This window comes from Parasteatoda tepidariorum, chromosome 1 (assembly GCF_982258835.1).
Source record: "Parasteatoda tepidariorum strain Cologne lab strain chromosome 1, Ptep-v5.0, whole genome shotgun sequence".
Taxonomy (NCBI): Eukaryota; Metazoa; Arthropoda; class Arachnida; order Araneae; family Theridiidae; genus Parasteatoda; species Parasteatoda tepidariorum.
Window position 1 is genome coordinate 105,839,648 of NC_141755.1, and position 19,440 is coordinate 105,859,087.

Consider the following 19,440-nt stretch of genomic DNA (forward strand, 5'->3'; position numbering starts at 1 on the left):
AAGCGAAAAAACAGATTCATAAGAATTTACTTTTTTTTTTTATCTAAAGCACTGAAGAGGGAAACGGAACGTTTAACGAAAATGGATCCTTCCAGCTGAAATTAAATATAAAATTTTTAATATATTATATGAAAATAACTTGATCCACTAGAAATGTTAACAACTTGACACCCTTTTTTACCCTTATTGTTATAATCAAGTTTTCAAATGCATGATATTACCTCTTTTTTTTTTCTTTTCTCCAAACGAAATCGGGATTTAAAAGGTGCTTTTTATTTAAATGTGTATTTTTTTATGTAATAAATATTTTATGAATTTTTTCAAACTATTATTTTTAACACGGTCATCACCAACAACTAAAAATGATACCTAAATCGTGAGACCATGCCTTTATGCATGCCAAAATCTTCACCTACGCAGACGAGAAAAACAAAAAATAAGCACGAAATTTGAGAAATAACATGTAATCATGATATAATAATTAAAATTAACCAGAGATAAATAAATGCACATGTTGATCCCATATTATGTTAATCGATAAAACTTTTACATTGGTGGATGTAGTTAGATTAAATCTTTTTGATTTGATGGAAGACCTAACGTAGAATGTATTCTACAATATCTTTCTTACTCTCATTTCGGATTAAATGGAAATCCTACAATTTATGGTTCATTGATCAGCCTATATGATGCACAAAAAAATCAATGTATATTGTTAGTTTTACAGTTTTAAAATATAACATAATTAATGTCTCATTTAGTTAAATTACTATAGTACGATCCTCTAATTCCTAACGATTGGATATGAAGTTCCTGGTTAGAGGAAGCAAAAAAGTGTAAAGTTTTAAAATAAATAATCACGTATTTTAAATAATCTTGTATGTCTTACGAATCAGTGATCTTAATTTATAATATTTATTCATGTTTATCTTTTAATAATAAATTATTGTTATAATAATTTTACATTTCCAGAGCATAAAACAGCAATTTTTATGAATTCATGAAAATTATAAAAAGCATTAAAATCGAGTTTTTTTATGTACAAGCTATTCAAATAATATTATACTAGTAAAAATAAAATACTATTATATCTCTGTAATGAAAATAACATTACATAACAATATAATTCCATTTTTCTTTAAGTCATCAGGTAAAATAGTAATATTTTTTTAAAAAAAAGCTTGACAGTTTTATTTAACTTTTTTAAAAATGAAATATATGAAAGTTATTTATATATGAAAGTTATTCTACAATGTAGCATTTTATTCCAGGTTTAATTAGAATAATAATAAGAAAAATAAGAAGAAAAATCAAAAATAGAGAAAAAATTGATTAACAATATAGATTCAAAAGTACTCTCCACATTGCTTTCAGTTATTTGAGTTTTTGTTTTACAAGTGGATTAAACGATACTAAGTTTCAACTTTTCACTCCTTTTCCGTGGGAGCAAGTTCTACACAAGGATTGCTACCCCTACACTAGCTACCCCTACATTTATTTACATTGTTGCACGCGTGTGTTTACATACGCCGGATTCAATGGTAAGTTCTTTTATTCCTTACTTTAATTATTACTATTTTAGAATGTTAATTCATTATAATGCTTCACTGTCAAAAAAAGTAAATAATAATTGTAGTTAATTCTGCTTGAAATAAACACAAATATTCTAAGCCTATCATTTGCGAAGTTTAACAAACTATGACAAAACGTAACGATTTTGGAAAAAAGCAAGAGAATTTGTTGAATCTCATTTACTGTGCTTAATGTAAAGAGACGAAATACAGACCCGTTATATACGATTGTTATGCAGTTAAGATATTTTTAATAAAATCATGAATTTTTGGAAAGTTTTCTGATGGTACCTAAGCTTAATCAAGGAATATTAATCTGAAATACTGAGTTAAACTAGTTGCGATCTTATGTAAAAAAAAAATTCTATTTTAAAGCTTTAATTATCAAAATTATTAAATTAATGCTGCATTATTTTATTCACCTGACAAATTTTGTTGCTATAATAAATAACAATTAACAAAAAGTAACAATTATAAGCATTATTCTGAAGATAATACTTAAATGTCATTAATCATGGTTGACTTTACACACCAAAATATGAGTAGAGGGGATATTTTCCTTCTGTGATTTGCTGCGCCTACTATTGTGGATTTCAAACTTGCATACATTTATAAAAGAAAACTTGTAGAGGTTTGCCAGGGGGTAGTGGCTACAAGATATACCCTGTTGAGTTTCTTCCCATGTTTTGTTTTCAGTGTGATGATAGCCACTGGAAGTTACCAAGACCTGTTGATTATTCTGCCACAGGTGATGATAAACTAATTTTCTGGAGTGGAAAAGAATTTTAGCTAGATTTATAATGTAAATTTTTCTGTTTCACTAATTTTAGGGGATATTTCCATATATTAACCTGTTACACTAACTACAATAGCCAAGCTACCAAATAGATATAAACTTGAAATTTTTTTTGAGATTAACATGAATGTTTGCCAATTGGTTACGAGTTATATCTTTCGAGTTGGTCCCTTTCTGTGATTTTTTAACTTTCTTTCAGTTTCTCCGATACCAGAAGTTGCCAAGACGTGTTGATTATTCTGCCATTGTTCCTTTTATAGAGATCTCCCCTGATTTTATGAATCAAATAAAAGGGGATGTTTCCCTATTTGAACTAGATTGTGCCAACTAAAAATGTTGAAACAAAAAAAATATATATATTTTGTACTTTGCAAAAATTTAAAAAGAAGTATGTAGAAGTTTTCCTGAGGGTTGCTTCAACTTATATTCTCTGAGTTACTCCCATTCTGAGATATTTTCTTAATTTTTCGTGGACCGCTGGAAGTTTATAAATATTTATCCATAGGTAACAACATAGAAATACTCATTAAACTTTTAATTCCCTATTAGGGTTACTTCTGTATTGTGAGCAGTTATGCCAACTGCTATCGTCCAGGCACTAAATAGATTTCTAACTGCTAACTTTTTAAAAGAATATGTAAAGGTGTGCGAAAGGTAGCTACGAGTTATACTCTTCAAGTTGATCTCCGTTCGTTAATTTTTTTTAGTTCCTCCTGGTTGCTGCGTGGAAGTTGCTTAGAAGATATAGTGATTATTCACGGGCAGATCATGATACGGGCATTTTTCTTACTGTTTTGCCTACTCAGTACGAGATGGCATTTTTATTAGCAAATGAGACGAGACAAGTGTTATGTGTGAAACAGTCCTATCATATTGTTATTAATTTGAGCTGTCTTATCTACTTACCTACTATTGTCTTATAAAGTATAAAAACTATTAGTTGTTGCATTTTTAAAAAAGTTGAGTAGTGGCATTTTCTTTTAACTTTACCTTTTTAAAGAACCAAGGGTTAAACACGCTTGATTGGTGTAAATTTTACAAGAGTCTATAGCAGATGGTTCTTCAACCAAAATGTCGTGGAAGTATCATCTTAACAAGCTATTGCAAGAGAAAATCTCACATGGACAAAATAGTTTTTTGACTATTTATTTTGCAACATGATATCTTTAAAAAGAAAAAAAAAACACCCAGTTGAACATTTACTGGAAATTTTTCTTCTTATTTTTGAAACAGTTTTTGAAATTTATCAACTAAAACGATATGGAAAATAATTGCAGTAATTTTCAATATTAAATTATCTTTAGAATTATTCTTATTCAAGCTTTTATTTAAATTTACATTGCTGTTTAAAACTTTTTTAATTCTTTTATAGTCACTGTATTCTAAAAATATGCCTAGGCAGAGGTCTGTCAAGGCCAAATTTACTACCGTTTAGCAGTACCTTCACAAATTCAACTTTAGAAAAAACATTAGTTTCACAAAATACTTTTTCTTATAATTTTATTTTTGTATTCCTTAAGAAACGATAAATCCATATTTTTGTGTTGATTTTTTAATGTAGTTTTTAATTTTTCACAAATTATGTCTAAATTTTCATAAAATAGGTACCTATCAGAAAAACCTAGACAGACCCTTGCTAGGTGAAAAAGTTCAATTGAAATTTTTATTGCTAAATTTTTCTTTTAAACAATTTTTGTCTTGGTTTTTTACCCAGCTTTTTACATTTCTAAAAAACTTTGTTTTTATTAACTGTATGACACAGTAATTAAGAATGTTTCTATTGTCTTTATTCTTATCTGGAAAATATGATAATTGGAAAGACTGAGATGTAAAGCTTTAAAATTTCATTTTGAGAATTAAAATAGATTTTTCTGTTTTACATTTGTATATAATCTTTTGTTTTTTTTAGCATTTTTAAGATAACACAGCATTTTAATAACATATTTCTAATAGATTATATTTTAGTTAATGTTGCTTTATGGATACTGCTTTACAAAAAATATTATTCTTAGCATGGAAGTTTTGTTGTAACAATTATGATAATTTTTTTTTCTCTTTCTATTTTACTTCATAACTTTATTAAGTATTTCTGGTTTAGTTTTTTGTTTTCCCTTTAGCCCATTCCACTAACATAGATAAGCATGGAGTAATTTCCAATAATAAATAAACTTATTTATTCGTAAAAAATATTTATTAATGAATTTTTTTTTTTTAAAAATATTACTATAAAAATATATTCTGCATTTCACCATTTTTTTTAGCTAACATTCTGCCAAACCATTACTCCTTACTTCTCTAGTTCTGAATAATAAATGTGCCCGTATAAACAAAACAAAATATGTTTGAATTATTTCTATGTTTTTAAACGTATTAACTGAATGAATTTTCTTTTTCATAATCTATTGATGTACTTCTGAGGAAGATCTTTGAAAAGGATCTAGCTTTGAGAATGAACCTCCATCAAGTCTCATTTAAAGGTACCTGAATTAAGTATGTCTAAAGAAATAACTGTATTTGAATTGTTTCCTTTTTTCTTGTGCTTAAAAATGGGTAAAAAAATTCGTGAAATTATAAACATGATCAAATCAATTGTTAAAAATTATTTCAGATTACTTTTGCTGATTTTAAAAAAAGTAATTAAACATTGTTTACATAGGCTGCCCATGCTTCAATAACAACAAATAAAAGTACTCAAAAATTTGTCTCTTAAAATGAATTATCATATATTGTAAATATATTTTCCATGTACTGTAGAATCCTAATTATTTCATGCACAATCATCAGCCTTTGCACTATTCAACTAATTTATAATAGAAGTTTCTGGTGTAAGTTTCATCGTTAGTATCAAGTAGAATGGTAAACTGTTACTGTTTTTACCACCACTATTTTTGCTGTTCCAATGTTTTATTTCACTGACACTTAAAAAAAAATGTGTTTTATCTGCATTAAATTAGTCTTTTTATTCATAGTCCTCCATAAGTTCAAACAAATTCTGAAACTTCTATTTTGCTTTTGAGAATTCTTCAGCGATTATGCAGATTGATGAATCCCTCAAAGGCTAAGGCTACTCAAACCAAACATTTGGCAAACATTAAAATGAATTATAAAATGAATAAACAACATCAATTAGAAATTCTCGGGGAATTAAGATTTATGCATATTGCTCAGTATTTCAAATCTCCGTGGCAGAATCGCAGCGAAACGGCGACATTGTTGCAAAATTTTACAGATCCATTGCAGAAAGATTTTTCTCTTGAAAAGATGAAAATATTACTTTTCTTTTTTACAGAAATATTTGAACATGCAATATTTGAATCATGCATTTAGATAATCAGTTTTTGACGCGCTCAATTTTCACCGATAGTATCATAAATCGACGTAATGTTTTGATAGTATTTTCGGCAGTTATTGATATTGATTTTCATTTGGTTCTTAACCATCTTGATATATTTAAACAATATGGAAAACTCGAATCGTGCATTTGAGTATCTATTTTTTAAGGCTATCTATTTTTTTTTTTTTTTTAAATTCTATTGAATTTTTAGAAGTTATAGATGTTGATTTCTCCTTAAATTTTAAATCAGATATTTTTTATACGATATTATTTATTACAACCTAATTTCAAAGTGTAACACGCTTTTGAGGAGTCCAATTTACGTAATTACATCATATATTTTTTTGGGGGGGCGGGGGGCAATTGCTACTACAGATTTCATGATATTTAATATTTTTTTATTGTGATGATTATTTACAAAATGCGAAGAAGCTAATAAAGTGTGTGTCTTCCCACCAACAAAATGTGAGAATATCACCCATAATATTAAAAAAAAATTATTTCGTGTTAAATTAAGAAAATCATTATTATTATTTTTTGTTAACACAGCATATTTGCCATTTTAAATTAGCAACATATATGTTTGTTTGTATTAAAAGTATTTTGCAATTAGATCTTAGTGCTGGAGAGTTTAGTCGCAGATAGCTCAAAAACATTCTGCCACAAGATTTCAAATTATCCTTGTTTTAATTAAAATAAGCCAATTGTATATATGTTTATATATATATATATTTTTTTTTTGTGTACATCTGCAGTTTTCTACAATTCCGCATATTAGAAATTGAACTTTCAATATTGTTAACTTTAATCAATGATTTTATATCTATGACTATACATATGATATTTTCTATTTATATGATATATCTGTCTATGATATTATCACTTTATTTTTATAAAGTTTTTTTTTTTTTCAATAACTTCTGCACTATATTATTATGCTTACATTAAATGAAAAATTTTTGATTTCATACTGTTTGAAAACATCTTTTATTTAAATATCTTATTTTTCCAAGTGAATGTTTTTGTGTCTATTATTTGGTGTTGAAGTATTAATGATTAAAATGCTTTGAAACACGATTCATTGTGTATATCAAGGTTGCAAAAAATGCTTACTTTTCTCTAAAAGAGTTAGACTGACTAGTTTTCATTAATTTATTATATTTTCTTGCATTTTACTGTATACATTTAGCATACTTATGTTCCAACTTTTTATTTTAACAAAAACTATTAAGTAAAATTTACGTTAAATGTCTAATATTGCAGAAAACTTGTAAGTTAAGTAGTTCATGCAATGGAAATTATCACTACTACAAACTATATGAATTACAGTTTGACAAAAAAATATATATTTGTTTTCACATCTTTAAATAAGTTAAAAAAAATTTTGATATATCTGCTCTATACTTGTTCAAAAAAATTTTTATTTTATTTTTTTGCATGGGTGTGGAAAGTTGGTAATTTTGTTTTGCTCATATATATATATATGCAGCATTAAAAAAGATAATTTCTAATTAGTTCCAAGCATAAAATTATTATTTTTTGAAACAATTTTAAGTTTAAGGCTGTTCCTCCGAATTGTTTTTATAGTCCAAAATTGCTATACTGCATTGCTCCAAACATTCTGTCATGTTGCTACAATTAACTAACACCATTGTGTTCCTTTCATTTAATCACATTTTTCGAAGAAATATTTATTAAAATATTTCTCCAAAAACTGTGTTTTGTGTGTGAAGTTTTTTTTTTTTTGAAATTTTTTTATCCAGTCCTTTTTAAGTGGTTTAAACAAATAAAGTTTTTACTGCCCCCAAGCAACCTGATTGTAACACACTAGGGTCAAGGAACACAGAACCTATTTTTCCCACCCTTCCTATTTTCCCCACCATTACTAAGAATTCCGTTGTGGAAATGAATTTCTATATCACCAAACAGCTTTCTAATGTATTTTGGAGTAAAGTGTAACGTTTTAGCAGCGATTTTACAGAAATTAAAGAATTTTCAAAATAACCATTTTTTGTTTAAAAAAGCTTTAACAGAGGCAATTGTAAAATGTAATTCTTCACTTGAACTAAATAATATATAGTTTAACAAATTACTGAATTTGTTAAAATTACTCCTTTTGTATATTAAAGATACTGTTAGTGTTAAAAGGCATAGTATTTTTACTGTTTTAATAAATGAGAAATTAAAAATTACGTAACTGAAACTAATCGAATTGTGTTTCTGAACTACAAAGTTCTTGCAAAATATTCTGAAGAGGAATGAAAATTGCAGCCAAGGAGCAATAAAAAAATGAAAAGAATGAGAGAGGAAAATAAAATTCTGATGATAAGTAAATAAACAGAAAGTATAGGGCAGCTTTTAGGAGTACTTTACCTGACAATGGGCACATGTCGTGGCAAGTACTGCGGTTATGAGAAAAAGTAATTTCAAATAGGAGTGTTTTGTGAATAGTTTTGTCTTGATTTTAGGTCAGCGTGGGTAAACCAATTGACACTTTATTCCTTCATTGTTCCCCTATTAGAAATGTGCTCTTACTTGTTACCAAAGCAGCCAACAGCACCAGACTAAAACTCTGGAGGAGTTCTCCTCAAAGCAACACGAAAAATAATTTTATGTTTTGTTTATAACTTACTGCTGGCTTCAATGTAAGATTTAGTTAGGATAAAAAAAAATTATGAAATATTCTAATTCAGATTTGTGCTGTATATGTATGTAATTTTGTTGTGTAATATGTGACTAAAATTTGTAAAATAGATTTTCTTATATCTAAGTATTTGGATGTACTCAATCGATATATACTTAGTAGAAATTCCATGAAAATAATAAACAGTTTTAATATTTTTTTAAAAATTTTTATTTAACTGTATTTTATCTAGTCAGTATTGCTTCGTTTTAGAAATCGACTGTTGGTTGTAACAATTTAATATTATTGTCCGGTATATTTTTTTTTCATATGCTAAAATATTTATTTGTTTTCCAGGAACATTGCAGTGAAGAGGTGATAGTAACAGCGGGATGGAAGAAGTTATGAATGTTTCAGATCTGTGGCGATGTGTTATAATTGTAAATCTATATATTGTAAATATATTGTATGATAGTTGTAAAATAAATAAAACTTAATAAATCTTATTTGATTTAATGTTTTTTTCTGTATTTAAAATTATTTAGTTAACTGCTCTTCTGGATTAAAAATTTTAGTTTTACGAACATAAGGTTTAGAAAAATTGTAATTTTAGTAAGTAAACAAATCAAATGGTAAATTTGGTTAATATTTTTTTTTTTTACTTCGTGTGTGTGTTAAAGTAAATTTTAGTCAAATTTTTCAAGCTAAAAATTAAAATATATGCATTTAAAAAAAAAAATAATGAACCCAAAAGCATTCTAGAAGAGTAGATAATTTCCAGCAAGCAATTTGGAAACATGGACTTCAGGACAGCAGTAGATTTCTTAATTATTAATTTAAACTAAAAAAAAAATATTTTTTTTCCATATGGGTTTGGAAAATCATGTAAGTATTGAGTAATTTTTTCTTCTACCAATTCTTTATATTACAAACTTTTAGGAATGAAAAATGTAAAAAATTCCTGAGGGACATGAAACTTCATAAATAAACTAGTATGCTGCTGTGAAGAGGTAGAAAGATTTGCATTCCATATTCGTTGAGTTATAATTTGAATTGTAAAAATTTACAGAAAGTGTGAGATTAAAAACAAAAGCTTTTTCTAGGATTCTAAAAAAAAAACATGAATATCGGCTATTTTCCGTTATTTTAGTTTTAGTTCGAAAAGAATTAAAAGTTTTTTTTTAAATAAAAAGTAAATGCTATATTTTTTAGTGTAATTAGTGCAGCGTAAACATTAAAATACGGAATGGTTTCTTTCCTTCTTAGTTAAAAAAAAAACTTAAAATATGCTATTGTTAACAATTCGGTTAAAATTACGATAAATTGAAATTAATTTAGTTAAATTTTCGCGAAAAATTTATCAATTCACCTAGCTCAAAATAAGCGTTAAAAATATTGATATATAAGCGTTAATAATGCGTAAATAAAGCTCAAAATAAGCGTTAATAATACGTAAATAGTATGGATAAAATACGTTTGTATTTTGGTTAAAATAACGTAAAATGTACGTTATTTTAATTAAAATAAGCGTTAAAAACACGTAAATATTCTTGGTGAAAATAACGAATTTATAGAACCAAAAATATACGTAAATAGTTTGGTGAAAAAAACGTAAAAATTACGTTAAAAATTGGTTACGAAATTCACCTTAGTCAAAATAACGGCAAAAATCCGTCATTTTTACGTTAAAAACAGCCCAAATATAAACGCTTTTTTACCTAATTCGAGACTACCACTCGAAACGGAAATAAAACGTTTTAAATAAACGTTTTTTTGCTCTAAACCTTGTGGCATTTTAACGTTATTTTCACGTAATTAATACTTATCTCTGCTGCATGGGCCGGTTCACCTCATTGGAAGGCGAGCTGTTTATCCCCTGAGCAATTGCGGCAAAGTGGGTATAAGCATTGCGAGGATTAAGTTTCTGTGAAAAAATGTAAATGTTATAACATTTGATGGTGAGACGTGATGGCTCAGGGGACAGAGCGTTCGCCTTCCAATGAGGCGAACCGGGTTCGAATCCCAGTCGATACGAATTCCACATCCGGCTGGTTCGTATCCGGCTTGCACCGACCACACTGCTGACGTGAAATATCCTCAGTGGTAGACGGATAATCGGTTTGAGTCACCTTGTCGTCAGGCTAACCGTGGGAGGTTCTCGTGGTCTTCCTCTCCATGTAACGCATATGAGGGTTAGCTCCATCAAAAAGTCCTCCACGAAGGCAAATTTCTCCCAATAATCGATCTAGGAGTTCCCTTGTCTTCTGGATTGGGTTCAAAATTACAAGGCTACGGAGTTGAACATTAGTAGTCGTAAACCCATAAAATTGGGTGGGCTGTTCCACGACGGTTGTAAAATAAAACATTTGATGGTCTTAAAATACTGCCCTCAACCATAGGTAATGGATTGTAACTTTATATTTGACCGCGTGTCTTATACTTTCATTCTTTCTTTCTAAAAATATTCTAGTGTTTTAAGTTTTGAAATTTATTTAAAAACATTATTTGTATGAATCATGTTTAAAATAATCTTCTATGAATTCATATGAATCTAAAAATGGTCTCTGAAACTGAGTGAGAATATTCTGACTGTAGCATAAAATATGAAATTAAAAAGAAATTATTGCATTTTTAACTACAATAGTATATATTAGTTCAACAAACATGTTCCACGTTCTATTAGAACGTTGAATTTCTGCTGATGCTACAACATAAGAACAATTTTTGTAACATAGAATGAGGTAAAATCTGTTCTGACTATAAAATTTTAACAATGGAATGGAAAATGGATAATCAACAATGAGTAACAAACTTCATTTGGACCAAACCATTTAAATGCGGTGCGCAGTGTGTCTCATAAATGTTGCGGATAAGTTCTAGGAAAAGTAGGACTTATCACAAGGATTCAGAATTACATAGGGACCCATGATTGGAAAGGTTATCGATTGTCGCTAAGGACGCATCTCTATTATTTACTGTTTCTATGTGTATCTTCGAACTGGTACTTTTATTTATTCAAACACAACTTATTTTCTTGTTAATAGTATGTTTTTTGTATAGTTGTTGTTAATTTAATGATATGGCGAGCTTGTCTAATTAATCGCCAAATCATTAAATTACGATTAAAAAATATAATACTGAACATACATAAATGTACTTGCTTTTATTTTTATTTTTAAGAAAATTCTTGTTAACTGTGCTCTAGTAGAAAGAGTTTGTAATAGGGGCTGTTCCCCTAGCGGCGTGCGGGGACATTTCCGGCCACGGGATGCTGTGCCATACGTAATGTTTATGGTGAGCATTACATCCCTTAGAAATTTGCTGCAACATTTATGGTACAACTTGTATAACAGGTGTATAATTTTTAGAATGTTTCTGAAGCTTCTAAGTGTCAAAATATTCAATTTCTATCGTATAGCTAATAAAGGTCAATGGCGGAGAAAAGGTCAAAAGTAAGAGCTGACAGAAATAGCTGAGAAGAGTATGAATCTAATTTCCTAGAGCTTTTTTGACAGCATGTTATAAATAAAACATGAGAGAAGTAAAAGCTGACGGAAGTAGCTCAAGTGGTAAGTCGATGCTGTTATTAAAGCAATTTATTGGACTAGGATATGTGAGCAAACAAGCTCATCAAAACATTTTTTGGAAGAAGTGAGAGGTCTTTGCCTGATATCCATTTTGAGAACCATTTTTCTACTTAACATTCTATTTTTTTCCATAAAGTTTTGTAATTTGTTATTTTTTTTTAAAAGAAAAAGTGATTAGATTTTGAAACCAATATTAAAATTAGTATGTTTCTTTTACCTTCCTAAAACCTCATATAGAAAAAGTACTCTAAAATTACTTCTATATGAAAGGGAATGTATATTTGGCATACAGAGAGTTTACAATAAAAAATGTAAATCTATCTAATTTCTTTAGTTAAAGTAGACACATTCAATAGAGGTTGCCACAGTAAACTCATCGCTATACACTACCATAGCAAACCACTAAAAATTTACCTGAAGGTAGAATTTTACAGAGAAGTCGATGTTTTTTTTAAAGGTAAAATACCCACAAACTATAAAAATGGAATTTTTCACTAACTATTAAAACAGTACTGTTTCAATACTTCCCAATATTCCAGAATCAATCAATCATTTAAAATAAGAGAAAAAACACACACACACATCTTAACTCTGTAGCTAAAAAGTATCTGAACTCCCAATGGTATGAACTCAGAGAGTCCTGAAACATATTCAGGGTTACTCAGTGTGGAAGTGTTTTAGAACTTTTAAGAGGAGTAAGGTGTATCCTGACAACTCAAAATTTTACGTTTTTGCGTACATTCTATGCACTGTGCACCGCTTCAGAAAATCATTTCCAACCCTGTATTGTTGTAAGATTTCGAATCCCTGGTTGATTCTGTCGCTCTTAAAAGTTCTGACATATATAAGTGAGACACCCTGGATAACAATATGTCATATACAGTAATATAACAAATCTTGATGCAGGAATGTAACAGTTATCCTGCTGGAATAGAAATTAGCCTTTTCCGAAATATTGCTCTAGATTTAGGAATGGCCGTGGTGGCTAAGGAGATAGAGTATTTGCTTTCCAATGAGGTGAGCCAGATTCGAGTCCCGACAATGACTGGCGATACGAATTCCGCACCCGGCTCGCACCGACCACAGTGCTGACGTAAAATATCCTCAGTGTTAGACGGCCATGGATTAGAATCTCTTAGTCATCGGACTAACCGTGGGAGGTTTTCATGGTTTCCCTCTCCATGTAACGCAAATACTGGTTAGTTCCATCAAAAAGTCTTCCATGAAGGAGTTCCTTTGTCTTCTGGATTAGGTTCAAAATTACAATTCTACGGAGTAGAACATTAGTAGTCGTAAATCCAAAAACTGAGTCGGCTGTTCAACGACGGTAATAAAATAATAAAATATAGATTTTGGAAAGCTGCACTTTTCCTACATCAAACCATGCATGTTTTTAACCACAGAAACTGAGCGACCGAGGTCGAACCATGAAAATTCAGTAAAAACTGCTGGCTCTATTCATTTACTTCTTACGAAAATTGTTTATCTATAAAAAATCAAAATATATTGAAATTCGCAATAGATTGAAATTTGCAACACATAAAAACGTAACTAAATGTGTAAAAAAAAAAGGTTTGCAATATAGTATTTATTTCAAATATCTTAATTTGAAGCATTAATTAATATAATTCTGCATGTTTTAAAGCTAAATTAGTTTATATATTCCGCTTGGGTGATTTTACTCAAATTAGATTTATCTTAAATATTAGATACTACTTGCTGGTTCAAATCAAAAATTAATTCTTATTTCCTCGAATGCAACATATTTAAGAAACTCGTTCTAAAATGTTTTCAAAGCAAATTTAAATTCAAAGAACTGATTATGCTTTATAAATTATTTAAATACATTCCCGAGTTTTACGGAATCTTTCGTTTGTAAAGATTAAATTAGTATCCTTTATTTATGTACCTTCAAAAACCGTTAGGAAAGATATCAGAATTATTTAATAACTTTTTGAGATTTAAATCTGGTAAGAGACAAGATAGATTATGTATCTATTTACTCGACTAAGAATGTTGTTCAAAATTGTTATGTATGTACTTGTAATATCATCGATATAAATAATTTTGCTCTATATTTGTTCTACTATGCGTATACTATATGCTAAATTCGTTCACCCACAATCAAATAAAATAGGTACTTAGCTATCAGGGTTGGCTTTTTGCCGGCAGAAACTGGTTTTTGCCATGCCAGTGGCAGAAACTGGTTATAACCGGTAAAAACCGGCAAAAACTGGCAGAAACTGAAAAAACGTTTATACTAGTTCTAGTAATTGCTTAATGACATTTTGTTTAAGTAAACTGAAAAATGTAACTCCCTGTAACTACATATTATTTTGTTTATATTAAATTTAAAGAGTGCAGTATTTCAAATATTTATATGAAATGAAGAATAAAGTAATGTAATAATAAATTTTAGTTCATTACAATAATCTCTGAAATTCAGTAATTATTCTCATTTAACTCTTAACATTCCTAAACAGAACTATTTTCAAATAGTTGTTTTCTTTTCAAGTCATAATTTGCATGATAACAATCCAATTATTATAACAGTTACAGTTTTAGTCTTTGCAGTATGTAAGAGGCAATATAATTGGTTAGACTGCTACATGGTGGTCCAGTTTTGAAAAATATGCAATCGATGAAAGTTTCAGAAATCTTGCTTGTTCCTTGATGACAATGCCTGCTAGTTTGCTGGACTTGCGAGAATCTTCTCAAATTTCTCGTTTGTGCATAGCAAATTGAGAAATTGTTTAGGTTTAGAAACTGCATCAAAACTTGGCTTTTGTTATAGATTACTGCAGAGTGCAAACAATGTAATATTTGATTTTGAATGATGATAATTTCATAAATAAATTGTACTTTGTTTAACATTTAATTGTTTTTTCTATGAATTACGAATTGTATGTCAATCTCAGTACTTACTTTTATGTCATTTTCTGAATTTCTGCCACAAATGTGGCAGAAATGGATTTCTGCCATGCCAGTTTTAACCGGTTTCTACCAGTGGTTTTAACCACCCCGGCAGAAACTTGCCAACCTTGTTAGCTATAGGAAAAAACAGTGTTAAAGATTGATATAAAGATTTATATTCAATTTGTGCTAAATTATAACGCAAATACAATTGAATATTTCATTATCTTTCTGCAAATATAATTGCTTATTTGGATATTTCCAAAGATATAGGATTTTAGATGAATACTGCGGAGCGATTGAAAAATCAACGTTAGCGATAAAAAGTTGAAAGTTGAGATTTTTATGCATTTAGCATTTTTGTAGAGTAAGCGACATATTGCCAGAAAATATATTTCAAAACAGTCATTAATCGTTGAATGAACGACACTTAGCACCAGCACGTCATTGCATACAATTTGTTAGTTTGTTGGATATGGTTTATACAAGATTCTCATGGGTTTCTTCACTGCTTTTCAAAAGAGAAGTGTTGATATTTTAATACATTTGTGATCATCACTACATTTAAAAAGATTGCATATAAATGGCTTATCATTTCGCATGAGAGAATTTAAAGTAAGTACTAAGTTGGATGTCAAGAACAATATGCGATAATTTTCAGTGGCAGAACGTGATCGCACCATCCTTTTACTCGTCACGCGTATCGTAAATCTTCGATTACTTCTAATTATATTTTCTACAATGGTAGCAGTAATGCATTCATTTAACATCAAGCTATGAACCTGCAAGGTAAAGGTCGGGCTACGGATTGAGAATTGAACAACAAACAATGATCGAAAATGCCCACGTAATTCGGTGGGGGACGTCACTCTAATATGAACTGGCTTTAGTGTGCACTACTACAAACATTGGTGCCCATTGGTATATGTTTTATACACACACAAGAAAGCTCTACACAAGAAACAAAAGCACCACACTTCACGCGCCAACAAAATTTTTTGCGCCAACAAAATTTTTGCCGTTATCGGAATACAATTTAGAACTCTTACCACGGCGAGCAAAAAACCTTTTAAGAGTGGCAATAAAAGCCTCCGAAGTTAGATCCGATACCATCTCTATATGAAGAGCCTTTGTTACAAAACATACAAATATACATAAATACATTTTGTGGAGCACACCTTTTCTCTGATTTCGATATTTGATCATAAAAGGACCACAGAAATCAACTCCAGAGAAATTAAAGGGAAAATTTGGAACTACTCTGTCTCTGGGAAGACTACCCATTAGTTGAGTCATCGCAATTGGTTTTGCTTTAAAGCAAACAATACACTCGCGCACTAATTTTCTGCACAGAGAGCGACCACCCAAAGGCCAAAACCTTTCTCTAACTAAGTGCAGAAGGGAAGAAGCCCCAGTATGAAGATTTTTAATGTGACAAATTTATGTTTATGGGGTAAAATTGCAGGATATTTAGCATCATAAGGTAAATCTGAATTACACAGTCGTCCATCTACTCTCAATATTCTATCACTATCAAGGAAGGGATTTAGATTTTTTAATTTGCTCTTAGGGGGAACAACCTTCTGTAGTTTTAAACCTTGAATATCATTTAAAAACACCTCTTCTTGGACCATTCTGACCAGTCTCTTTTCAGCTTGGTCTAACTCTGAAACACTAAGAGGTCCAGATTCCTCTAAATTAGATTGCTTAACATTACTTACAAATCTTAACACATAACTAAATATACGAAGAATTTTCACATAGTTATTACTTACACTTAATAAATCATATAAAAGAGATAACTTATAGTTAGTTGAAATACAAACATTAAAAACTGGAGTATCAGAATCAACACCTGTCTTTAGTTCACAGGAGTAGTCATATTCGTTCGTCATTGGTGAGCTTGTTTCCTCATTGAATAACTCACTTTCTTCCAGAAATGGTGGGCCATTCCACCAAATTTTCTGATAGTGAATATCACGAGGGCTTAACCCACGGGAAACAAGGTCGGCAGAATTAAGAGATGACGGCACGTGAACCCAGTGACAGTTTTCTGTCAAGGTTTGAACCTTGGAAACACGATTGGCGATAAATGTCTTCAGGTGGTTCGCACGTGTATTCAACCACGCTAATGCAATCGTAGAATCAGTATGAAGTACCGTTTCACTAATTTCTAATCGTAAAGATGCACGTAATTTTTGCATAAGCTGGGCTAAAGAACACAGGCACACAGTTCAAGACGGGGAATCGAAATCACTCGAATTGGTGATACACGTGATTTGCTTGCGAGAATAGTCACTTTAGCACTATGCGTTGAAGTGAAACATTGAAGACAGATTACAGCTCCATAGGCTGCTTCAGATGCATCTGCAAATCCCTGAAGGACAATTCGTTGAAATTTGTCCGATAGAATGAATCTATAAATTTTCACATCCTCGATGCACTTTAAAGTTGTCACAAAGTCATTCCAATCATCGCTGATTGGATTTGGCAGAACTTCATCCCAATCTAGTTTTTGTTGCCACAATCGCTGTAATAGGATTTTTAGCTCTTGTCAAGACTGGTGCTAAAAAACCAAGAGGGTCGTATAATTTAGCTATCACGCTGAGAACTTCACGCTTAGTGTACGATGATTTTACTGCTGTTGAGACCTTATAAACAAACTTATCTTCGAATGGCTTCTAGCTGATGCCCAGCGCTTTAACTGATAAGTCATTATCGATAGAAAATGAGTGCTCGACATTAGATGAAGATGAACTATTCCACAACTGATTAGAATTCGAAGACCACTTGTGAAGTTTCATTCCGCATGACTGCAGAGAATCTCGCAATTAGAGTTGTAAATGACGGGCAGTTTCTAGATTCTGGGCTCCGCTTACAACATCATCTATGTAGGTGTCATGCAGAAGAGCTTCAGAAGCCAAAGGATATCTATATTTTTCATCTTCGGCCAGTTGTTGCAGAGTTCTTATTGCAAGGAAGGGGGCAGTGGACATTCCGTAAGTAACTGTTTTCAATCTGTAAACTGAAACTTCAGCATCGAGTACAGGCATCCACACTATTCTCTGAAGGTCTCTTTGATATGGATCTATCAAGATTTGTCTATACATCTTTTTTATGTCCGTAGTAAAGGCATATTTCTGCCTTCTAAAACGAGAAATTGTTTCAAACACATCTTCCTTTACTTCACCCTTCATTAAAATGTCATTCAAACTTAGGCCTGTTGTAGTAGGAGATGAAGCATTGAAGACGACTCTCATCTTAGTAGTCAATTTATCAGGGAGTAATATTACATGGTGTGGTATGTAGTAATGTGTGGACGGCTCACTTTCTTCAATCACCTTTTCCAAATGGCCCAGTTCCTCATACTCACGCAAGAAATCCGTATATAACGACAAATACTCTGAGTCCCTAGACAAACGCTTCCACAAACAATTAAGTTGCCTTAAAGCTATGTTCTTAGACTGTCCAAGACACGACGGATCCTTACTCAAGGGCATTGCAACTACATATCTACCATCGGCATTTCTTCTATGGGTGCTTACAAAATGATCCTCACAAAAAGACGCCTCTGTATCCTTTGCAATTTCTACTTCGACATTTTCAATTTCCCAAAATCGTTTTAAAGTTTTATTCAAGTCATCGTCAAGAATCAACCCACAATGAACATGACCAACATCTTCTACCTGATCAACGCTGCCACTCACGACAAAACCAAACACAGTATTTTGCAACAACAATTTGGAATTTTGAGCATAAAATCGTTCCGGCCTCAACAATTCGTAAAACACCTCCGCACCTAATAACATATCAATTTTCTCAGGTTTGTTGAAATTATTATCAGCTAATGACACGAACTCTGAAACATTAACATCCACATCAATTATTCTATTTGGAATGAGATCAGTAATTTTGTCAACCACTAGCATCGATAATTCTCTAACAAAATTCTTATCCTTATTTGCCACTAAAGTTCTAACACATTTGTTTACTACCATAGTTGCATCATTAACACACGAAACCATTGTATTTATTTTCTCCAATCTTAATTGCAACCTCTCCGCGCACGCCTTAGTACACAAACATGATTGAGACCCAGCATCCAGCAAACATCTAACTTAAATCCATTCAGAAAATTTATTTTTAACATGTGCGCGAACTGTATTCAGAAGTACGTTTATAGGTTTGTTTTTCTCAAGGCTAGTCGCTACAATTTGCGGTTGCGATGTCACTTCCGAAGTTTCCTCTTTCTTCCTTGGAACGAAAGCTGGGGCATCTAATTTGAATTGAGAAGTGGGATGATTAAAATATTCACGCGGGAAATGAATCATCGTATGATGAGGCTTAGAGCAGAAACAGTTTTTCTTTGAAGGGCATTCACTTAACCTGTGGGGTGCGAAACAACGAAAACAAAGATTATTCCCTTTCAATACCTCAATTCTCTCATATACTGACATAGTCTTAAATTGGGGGCAGGTAGCGAGGGGATGTATATTTCTGCACAGAACACACTTCGAATTATTAGTCTCCGCAACAAACACTTTAGATATATTTTTGTCAGCACGCAAAGGGGAATACTTCTGAAATTTATTTCCTCCCACGCGTTTTATTTCACC

The 19,440-nt window shown here is 30.8% G+C and overlaps 2 protein-coding genes and 1 long non-coding RNA gene across 3 annotated transcripts; 1 reads left to right on the forward strand and 2 right to left on the reverse strand.

The window, feature by feature from the left end:
• Window positions 1-1,210: 1,210 nt before the first annotated feature.
• LOC147816674 (uncharacterized) lies at window positions 1,211-8,830 on the forward strand. The gene is made up of 2 exons (XR_015428715.1): window positions 1,211-4,844; window positions 8,682-8,830. It is a non-coding gene; the product is annotated as an uncharacterized LOC147816674 (long non-coding RNA).
• A 7,382-nt stretch (window positions 8,831-16,212) lies between these two features.
• LOC147816675 (uncharacterized) lies at window positions 16,213-17,028 on the reverse strand. The gene has a single exon (XM_087157174.1). It carries the CDS (start codon window positions 17,026-17,028, stop codon window positions 16,213-16,215), a length of 816 nt encoding a protein of 271 aa, XP_087013300.1.
• A 627-nt stretch (window positions 17,029-17,655) lies between these two features.
• Window positions 17,656-18,849, reverse strand: LOC147816676 (uncharacterized). Its single transcript, XM_087157177.1, has one exon. The coding sequence runs from the start codon at window positions 18,847-18,849 to the stop codon at window positions 17,656-17,658; it is 1,194 nt and encodes a 397-aa protein (XP_087013303.1).
• Between the last annotated feature and the right edge of the window lie 591 nt (window positions 18,850-19,440).